This window comes from Oncorhynchus nerka, linkage group LG14 (genome assembly GCF_034236695.1).
Source record: "Oncorhynchus nerka isolate Pitt River linkage group LG14, Oner_Uvic_2.0, whole genome shotgun sequence".
In the NCBI taxonomy this organism is placed as follows: domain Eukaryota; kingdom Metazoa; phylum Chordata; class Actinopteri; order Salmoniformes; family Salmonidae; genus Oncorhynchus; species Oncorhynchus nerka.
This window is the reverse complement of record NC_088409.1, coordinates 74,938,842-74,948,863: the sequence shown is the minus strand read 5'-3', so window position 1 is coordinate 74,948,863 and position 10,022 is coordinate 74,938,842. Positions and strand designations below refer to the sequence as shown.

Sequence of the window (10,022 nt, the reverse complement as noted above, 5' to 3'; positions counted from 1 at the left end):
GTGGTGTCCTGTCTTTTAAGGCTTTTGGCCTGAGGTAGGACTTGATAGATTAAATAGTGGAGTAGGGTGGTGGGTTTTTGTTGAGTGTAGGGTTAGATGGTAGGGTATTTGTTAATTTATTTTTCAAGCAAAGTATAAGGGAGTTATACTCCAGTCTAGTAGGTGGCGGTAATACAACAAAATTGAATGCCAACTGCCCTTAAACCAAAGAAGAAGAAGAAGAAGTTGTACAGAGAACACGCGAGTGTGGCGTTGGAGATTAAAGCAGGCAAAAAGCTAACATATTTACTAGCTTGGTTTCCTGCTAAAATCGCCATTCGCTGCAGAAAATATGTAAGTAACTTACTTTAAATGACCAATGTGTGCATTGTTTATATACAGTTAAACAGAGCCTCATCACTGTGGAAAGAATTGTGGTTAAATTTGGCTAGCTGGTTAACGATAGTGTATGATGACGTTACTAGCGATAGTAACTACTGTAGCTAGCTAACCATAATAAACCTAGGAACTTATCAGCCAACAAGCTAATACATATTGCCTTTGGCCACTTCATGTAAAACAGTTTTCCACTTTGTTAGCAGCTAACTGTTGGTCTGAATTAACGTTAGTTTTGTCAAGTCTCAATCATCATCATCATCTCGATCAACAATGTTTGAATTGCATGGAGTTTAACTCTGTTAACAATAAGTATCCTCAATAATCCTTCCAGGAGCCTGTTAAATAAACCCAAGTCTGAGATGACTCCTGAGGAGCTCCAGAAGCGGGAGGAGGAGGAGTTTAATACTGGGCCCCTGTCTGTGCTCACCCAGTCTGTCAAAAGCAACACACAGGTCCTCGTCAACTGCCGAAACAACAAGAAGCTGCTTGGCCGTGTCAAGGCATTTGACAGGTATTTATGTAGCTAGGCCACTGTATTTTCCACAAGCCGACAAATCCACTATAATTGAGAATTTCAATAAGCATTTCTCTATGGCTGGCCATGCTTTCCACCTGGCTACCCCTACCCAGGTCAACTGCCCGGCACCCTCCACAGCAACCCGCCCAAGCCCCCACCATTTCTCCTTCACCCATATCCAGATAGCTGATGTTGTGAAAGAGCTGCAAAATCTGGACCGATACAAATCAGCCGGGCTAGACAATCTGGACCCTCTCTTTCTAAAATTATCTGCCGAAATTGTTGCAACCCCTATTACTAGCCTGTTCAACCTCTCTTTCGTATCGTCTGAGATTCCCAAAGATTGGAAAGCTACCGCGGTCATCCCCCTCTTCAAAGGGGGAGACACTCTAGACCCAAACTGCTACAGACCTATATCTATCCTACCCTGCATGTCTAAGGTATTCGAAAGCCAATTTAACAAACCGATTACTGACCATTTTGAATCACATCGTACCTTCTCCGCTATGCAATCTGGTTTCCGAGCTGGTCATGGGTTCACCTCAGCCACGCACAAGGTCCTTAACGATATCATAACCACCATCGATAAGAGACATTACTGTGCAGCTGTATTCATCGACCTGGCCAAGGCTTTCAACTCTGTCAATCACCACATTCTTATTGGCAGACTCAACAGCCTTGGTTTCTCAAATGATTGCCTTGCCTGGTTCACCAACTACTTCTCTGATAGAGCTCAGTGTGTCAAATCGGAGGGCCTGTTGTCCGGACCTTTGGCAGTCTCTATGGGGGTATCACAGGGTTCAATTCTCGGGCCGACTCTCTTCTCTGTATACGTCAATGATGTTGCTCTTGCTGCTGGTGATTATCTGATCCACCTCTACGCAGGCGACACCATTCTGTATACTTTTGGCCCTTCTTTGGACACTGTTAACTAACCTCCAGACTAGCTTCAATGCCATACAACTCTCCTTCCATGGCCTCCAACTTGCTCTTAAACGCAAATAAAACGAAATGCATGCTATTCAACTGATCATTGCCCGCACCTGCCCGCCCATCCACTATCACTACTCTGGATGGCTCTGACTTAGAATACGTGGATAACTACAAATACCTAGGTGTCTGGCTAGACTGTACACTCTCCTTCCAGACTCACATTAAGCATCTCCAATCAAAAATGAATTCTAGAATCGGCTTCCTATTTTGAAACAAAGCTTCCACTCATGCTGCCAAACACCCTCGTAAAACTGACCATCCTACTGATCCTTGACTTCGGCGACGTCATCTATAAAATAGCCTCCAACACTCTACTCAGCAAACTGGATGTAGTTTATCACAGTGCCATCTGTTTTGTCACCAAAGCCCCATATACTACCCACCACTGCGACCTGTACGCTCTCGTTGGCTGGCCCTCGCTTCATACTCGTCGCTAAACCCACTGGCTACAGGTTATCTTCAAGTCTCTGCTAGGTAAAGCCCCGCCCTATCTCAGCTCGCTGGTCACCATAGCAGCACCCACTCGTAGCACGCGCTCCAGTAGGTATATCTCACTGGTCACCCCCAAAGCCAATTCCTCCTTTGGTCGCCTTTCCTTCCAGTTCTCTGCTGCCACTGACTGGAACGAACTGCAAAAATCACTGAAGCTGGAGATTCCCATCTCCCTCATTAGCTTTAAGAACCAGCTGTCAGAGCAGCTCACAGATCACTGCACCTGTTCATAGCCCATCTGTATACAGCCCATCTATCTACCTCATCCCCATACTGTATTTATTTATTTTGCTCCTTTTGCACCACAGTATCTCTACTTGCACATCCATCTTTTGCACATCTACCATTCCAGTGTTTAATTGCCATATTGTAATTACTTCGCCACCATGGCCTATTTATTGCCCTTATTTGACTTAATTTGCACTCACTGTATATAGACTTTGTTTTCTACTGTATTATTGACTGTATGTTTTGTTCATTTCATGTAACTCTGTGTTGTTGTATGTGTCGAACAGCTTTGCTTTATCTTGGCCAGGTCGCAGTTGCAAATGAGAACTTTTTCTCAACTAGCTTACCTGGTTAAATAAAGGTGAAATAAATAAAAAATAGTTGGGAATTGGAGTTATATGGTTAACCACAAATGTCCAACAAATACAGACACAAGATAATGTGTGCATTTTGTTATCACATGTTACCCATATCCCCCCCCCAAAGACTTGATTCTTAATGCTTTTTTGGTTAACTGTATACATTTGTATTCCCCTCTCAATGCAGACACTGCAACATGGTCCTGGAGAATGTGAAGGAGATGTGGACAGAAGTGCCCAAGAGTGGCAAGGGCAAGAAGAAGTCCAAACCAGTAAACAAGGACCGTTACGTCTCCAAGATGTTCCTGAGAGGAGACTCCGTGATCGTGGTGCTGAGAAACCCCCTCATCACAGGGAAATAGACTGTAAATTTGCCCACTTCACCAGCTGTCATTATGTGAAAATAATGTTTTGTTTTGGAACAGAGAGGAATCTGAGCTGTGTGTTTAGAATTGAATGTGAGAAAATGATACCAAGTTCACACTTTGGATTGCTGATTAAGATTATTCCTGACGTTCTATTTTGTTTAGGGTGCTAATTTAGTTTTTCATTTTAATAATAAAAGACGAGAAGTATGGTATTCAGTGTTGTGAATACGTCTACGCACTCTTAGAACATAGCCAGATGTATTCTCTACTGTATCTCAAATAGTTTCAGGCTCGAAAGCAAGGGATATGCTGGGATGAACAGAACTCTGACTCTTGACTTCTCTCTTTCTCTCCTCCTCTCCATCCTCTCACTCTCCTCTAGCCTGTTTCCCCAGGCAGAAGCTTGGGTGTCAGTGTTGATTTCAGGTGGCAGCGCTCAATATGCGACAAACTGCCGTTTAAAGAACCATGCATTATAGATGAGACCAGATGTGCTGACTGTCACTTCACACCCTGCTCTGCGTTCTCCGTATCATCTTGTGTCTTCGCTGCGACTCACCCCATCCTGACCACTTTGTTAGCTAATTGTCTCAATAGCATATTTATTTCTTCTCAAACAGTTGGCACTTAAACCAGTGCGGTTAACTTGGGGCTTGAGTGCCCGTCCCAAGGTTATTTGCCAGTATGTGGCATACTGTACAGTGCATTTCGGAAAGTATTCAGACCCCTTGATTGTTATGTTCAAGCCCTATTCCCCCCTCCCTCAATCTCCACACAATACCCCATAATTAAAAAGCAAAAACATGTTTAGACATTTTGCAAGTTTATTCAAAAGAAAAAACATCACATTTACAGACCCCCAGACCCTTTACTCAGTACTTTGTTGAAGCACCTTTGGTAATGATTACAGCCTTGAGTCTTCTTGGGTATGATGCAACAAGCTTGGTACACCTGTATTTGGGGAGTTTCTCCCATTCTTCTCTGCAGATCTTCTCAAGCTCTGTCAGGTTGGATGGGGAGCGATGCTATACAGCTATTTTCAGGTCTCTCCAGAGATGTTTGATCGGGTTCAAGTCCGGACTCTGGCTGGGCCACTCAAGGACATTCAGAGACTTGTCCCGAAGCCACTCCTGCATTGTCTTGGCTGTGTGCTAAAGGTCGTTGTCCTGTTGGAAGGTGAATCTTCGCCCCAGTCTGAGGTCCTGAGCACTCTGGAGCAGGTTTTCAACAAGGATCTCTCTGTATTTTGCTCTGTTAATCTTTCCCTCAATTCTCACTAGTCTCCCAGTCCCTGCTGCTGAAAAACATCCCCACAGCATGATGCTGCCACCACCATGCTTCACCGGCGGGATGGTGCCAGGTTTCCTCCAGACGTGACGCTCGGCATTCAGGACAAAGAGTTCAATCTTGGTTTCATCAGACCAGAGAATCTTGTTTCTCATGGCCTGAGAGTCCTTTAGGTGCCTTTTGGCAAACTCCAAGTGGGCTGTCATGTGCCTTTTACTGGCAGCAGCATACCACCCTGCATACCACTGCTGGCTTGCTTCTGAAGCTAAGCAGGGTTGGTCCTGGTCAGTTCCTGGATAGGAGACCAGATGCTGCTGGAAGTGGTGTTGTAGGGCCAGTAGGAGGCACTCTTTCCTCTGGTCTAAAAAAAGATCCCAATGCCCCAGGGCAGTGATTGGGTTCCGTCTTTCGGATGGGAAGTTAAACAGGTGTCCTGACTCTCTGAGGTCATTAAAGATCCCATGGCATTTATGGGTGTTAACCCTGGTGTCCTGGCTAAATTCCCAATCTGGCTCTCAAACCATCATGGTCACCTAATAATCCCCAGTTTACAATTGGCTCATTCATCCCCCTCCTCTCCCCTGTAACTATTCCCCAGGTCGTTGCTGCAAATGAGAATGAGTTCTCAGTCAACTTACCTGGTAAAATAACAGATACATAAAAATAAAGGAGTGGCTTCTGTCTGGCCACTACCATAAAGGCCTGATTAGTGGAGTGCTGCAGAGATGGTTGTCCTTCTGGAAGGTTCTCTCATCTCCACAGAGGAACTCTGGAGCACTGTCAGTGACCATTGGGTCCTTGGTCACCTCCATGACAAAGGCCCTTCTCCCCCGATTGCTCAGTTTGGCCGGGTGGCCAGCTCTAGGAAGAGTCTTAACGGTTCCAAACTTCTTCCATTTAAGATCTTAAATGCTGCAGAAATGTTCGGTACCCTTCCACAGAGCTAGTTTTCTGTCTCTGAGCTCTATGGACAATTCCTTCGACCTCATGGCTTGGTTTTTGCTCTGACTTTGCACTGTCAGCTGTGGGACCTTATGGGACCAGTGTGTGCCTTTCCAAAACATGTCTAACCAATTTAATTTTACCACAGGGGGAGTCTAATCAAATTGTAAAAACATCTCAAGGATGATCAATGGAAACCGGATGCATCTGAGCTCAATTTCGAATACTTACGTAAATAAGGTATTTCTGTTTTATTTTTAATACATTTGCAAAAATGTCTAAACCTTTTTTCACTTTGTCATTAAGGGGTATTGTGTGTGTGTGTGTTCATGAGGATTTGTTTTTTCTTTAATCCATTTTAGAATAAGGCTGTAATGTAACAAAGTGTGGAAAAAGTCAATGGGTCTGAATACTTTCCAAATGCAATGTATGTGCAAGAGCACAATCATTCTCATTTTGCAGGACTCTTTTAAATCATCTGTTGTCTGAATTAAGACTGCATGGTTCTTTAGGTTTGTTCAAAGGTCACAAAGTATTCCCTGCTGGGCATAAAGAGTAGCAGTTAGTTATACATAAATCTCATTATGTCTTATTGATTGACATCCCCTAAACTTGAGTCCCAGAGGAGGAGGGACATGAACATTGTTGAGGAATTTTGCCAAATGCTTCCTCTTCCAAAAATAACCAGGTCATTTTCTGGAAGCTATTTGTTTGCTTTTCCCATCTTGAATGTTGTGATGTTGATACCATTTTCATTTAAGTTTAATTGAATGTGCTTTGGAATTTAAATATGTTTGCAGAGCAGTCCGAAGCCAGATGGGAATCTCACAGTTACCTATGTGCATCTTAGTCTATATCTCACTGTCTTATGTGTTGATTCCTATTCCATATTTTCCTCTTATAGATGACTATAACTATTGTTGTGCTTCTCTATTCCCATAGCTACTTCAGTCGTACTCTTGGCACTGCATCACACATGTTCTTTTGAGAGTTTTCCCATGCTCTTTTGGCCCACCCAGTCCTTCCAACCCTGGGGCTGTCCTCCAGGTCTCCCACATATGAGGGAACATATCTTGGGCAAATACATCCTCTTCATGCCCCCCACCCCCCCTCCCTGTTAAATTGCTCGCCCTAAGGGCCACTGCACCTGTGGTATCTCTTTGTGTGGGGGGCAGTTCTCTGTATCTGATTTACAGCCCTCAGGTGAAGCCTTCTGGGATGTGTGTGTCAGAGAGAGAGGAAAAGGGAACTTAAAACGAACTTGGATCAAATTCAAACTAACCCCCCTCATCCTTGTCTTTGTAATCTGTAGGCCAACTCGTTATTTTCCTGATCAGAGATGGGAGAAACATTCCTATTTCTCTTTTTTTGGTCTCTGTCTGCAGCAGTTCATGTTAGCACCAATAATACAGTATTTTCAATCTCTTGAGTGTTCTGTTTAGTGAAAAGCATGCACATGTAACCGATGTGAAATAGCGCGCACCACCGCTAACTAGCTAGCCAACAGCGTTTCAATCGGTGACGTCACTCGCTTTGAGATCTTGAAGTAGTGGTCCCCTTGCTCTGCAAGGGCTACGGCTTTTGTGGAGGGATGGGTAACGATGCTTCGTGGGTGTCAGTTGTTGATGTATGCAGAGGGTCCCTGGTTTGGGCGAGGGGACGGACTAAAGTTATACTGTTACACACACCTATTCATTCATTCATTTCTAATGAGTTATAGAAAAGGGTGCCATGTGTCTTTACGCATGAGTGAGACTTCTTTAGTCCATTTCCCTCCAGATTTTGGGGTGTGACTCTTCAGCAGGAAGGAGGATGTTTTATTCAGTAGGCAGCTGGAGCAGAAGGCGCGATAAGAGGGGAAGTGTGATTATGATAGCGATCGGCCATGCATCGATACTCTCCCCTCCGCGCAACGCGACACCCTCATCCAGCGTTCGGCTCACACTCGCCATCGATCTTGCCTGGTAACCCGATCCGCTGCAGTTTGTTTCCAAGCAGATCCATGGTCTGGGTATCAGTGCCACGAGGCATGTGGAGAAAGAGTGACAGAGTATCAACTCTGTAAACAGCAGTGGAGGCTGCTGAGGGGAGGACGGCTCAACATAATGGTTGGAACGGAGCAAATGGAATATTTGATACCACATATTCTGCTCCAGCCATTACCACGAGCCAGTCCTCCCCAATAAAGGTGCCACCAACCTACTGTGATATACACAAACACACTTGAGGTCACCTCATCCCAGTGAAAGAAAAAATGCTGCTACCCCACACATTTATTTAATATTTTTTGTTAATTTAATTAGGCCTACATATAGGAGTTTTAATACAAATACATCACATACTGTATGTTATTGGCAGACTAAAGGGAAATGTGGAGATACAATGTGTACTGATACATGGACACGCCAGTTATGTTGAGCTGCTATGTGTTGTTTTTCCTGATAAATCAGATAAGGGCGCAACTATAGACTACATAGCAACAAATATAGTTTATGTATACAAACTGACTGGAATTTTTTTTCTCAAACAAAATAGTAGGCCTATACTTATCAATATTAAAACATAAAATCATTCTCTTAATAAAAACAGGTAGTATCTTTCGCCATCTAACGGCGTATATTAGTACTGTATTTTGTTTGGCCGGCCAGTAGAGGGCGTGCTTAAACTTTTTAACTACTGCAGGCTACATGAGTGCAAAATGCTGAGCAACACTCAATACCTGTCAAACACCACCAGTCTACAGACCGAGCAAACAGTTGAAGAGGGACAAACCGCTAAGGTTTGATAAAGCATTGTCCTCACAAAGAAAACATTACGAGTTTCAGCTCTAAATCCTCCTTAACATAGACCTATCTTCTTCCACTGTGCTGTGACTTACATATTTGTGCCTTAGGTCATCCTCCCCATTTCCCCTAGTAGAGGTCAGAGACCTAGTCAGCTCATTTGGGCTGCATTTCTTTAGATTCCCTCAGCCTGGCAACTGGCCCAGATCTCTCTCTCTCCCGCTCTCCTGTCCAAACACACACACTCTTTTTCATAAGAGAATGTTATCTATTATGCACAGTGAAATAATCCATGACCCATATTAATCCTTATTAAATTGATTAGTACTCAACCCCTTGCCTCCACCACCATTCACATTGTTTTCCAGACTGAGTTTCAATCTCTTCTCCTCTCATTTTTGCTACTGTCTTATAATGCAGTAAACTAGATTCCTGTTTACATAATGCCCCCTCTAAAAAGAGGGCACAAACGCTCTCTCTCTCTCACACACACACACACACCTAATGTATCCAGGTCTTCCCCTTATCTCTCACTGTCCAGCCACTCTAACATAACCTTGGTCTCTACCTTAATCTAACTCTCATATTATCTAATCACTTGTCCAAGTCCAACAGGTCCCATGTGAAACTGTGCCAACTATGGAGAGAGCTGACGTCACACTGTGGAAAAGTGGTACAGAGGAAAGGAGGGGAGAATCCTAACATTACAGCACAGTCTACTTCTAGGTGAACCACTTTCTGGGAGTAGAGGGACCGTCTTTGACACACACATTTTCATTTTCTCACCAGTTTACCACAAAATTACATGCTTGGATGGGGAAAATGTGATTATATAATTAACATGAGTTTATATAATTTCTTGAAAATGTGTACTCTATTTTTGGGTGCAGTTTCAGTAGTGGCCAGCAGACAGCAGATTGAATGGAGGGAGCTCAAATTGTGTGACAGGCTGACAGTTGCTCTGTAGACAGCTGCCGTGTGTGTTCAGGCCTACCAGTGCTTCAGATGTTTACACATGCCATTGAGACATAATGCAGTCCTTCCTCTTCTGCTCCAGTTCCCTCTCCCTCATAAGGAGAAAAATGCTACAGTATTGCTCAAGAAGTTTTAGGAATGCAGTGCAAGATATCATGGTGGTGACAGCACTGTGTAATTCGCTATATTCTTTCCCATTATCTTCCTCCTTCATTGTGTATGAAGTTAGAAGGCCTGTGGTGGTGGCAGGTAGCCTAGCGGTTAGAGCGTCTGGCCAGTAAACGAAAGGTTGCCAGTTTGAATACCTGAGCTGGCAGGGTGAAAAATCTGTCAATGTGCCCTTGAGCAAGCCACATAACCATAATTTGCTCCAGGGGCACAGTACTACTATGCCTGACCTACACAGTTCACTGCACCTATGTGTCAATATATATATATATATATATATATGTATGTGTGTGTGTTTTGCCTACATACAGTCTACAACTAGTTTCTTAAACTATTTGTCTAACCACTATTCACGTTATGTGCACAACGTTGATTATAGGGCAGTCTTGTTCAGTCCAACAGGCCTATGTTGCTTAAATAATTATAAATATAGTTTGTTCCCAACTTTCTATCAACCTTGAATATCCGAATTAGAGTTATGCCTTTCAACCACTAGGGAAAGGCAGAGTTGTGTGGATTTTTTTCAAAGGTT

At 43.6% G+C, this 10,022-nt stretch overlaps 1 protein-coding gene across 1 annotated transcript; it reads left to right on the top strand.

The window, feature by feature from the left end:
• The first annotated feature begins 200 nt into the window (after positions 1 to 200).
• Positions 201 to 3,547, top strand: snrpd2 (small nuclear ribonucleoprotein D2 polypeptide). Its single transcript, XM_029681647.2, has 3 exons — positions 201 to 333; positions 710 to 889; positions 3,155 to 3,547. Coding segments are annotated over exons 1-3 (357 nt in total). The 5' UTR covers positions 201 to 331; the 3' UTR covers positions 3,330 to 3,547.
• The last annotated feature ends 6,475 nt before the right edge of the window (positions 3,548 to 10,022 follow it).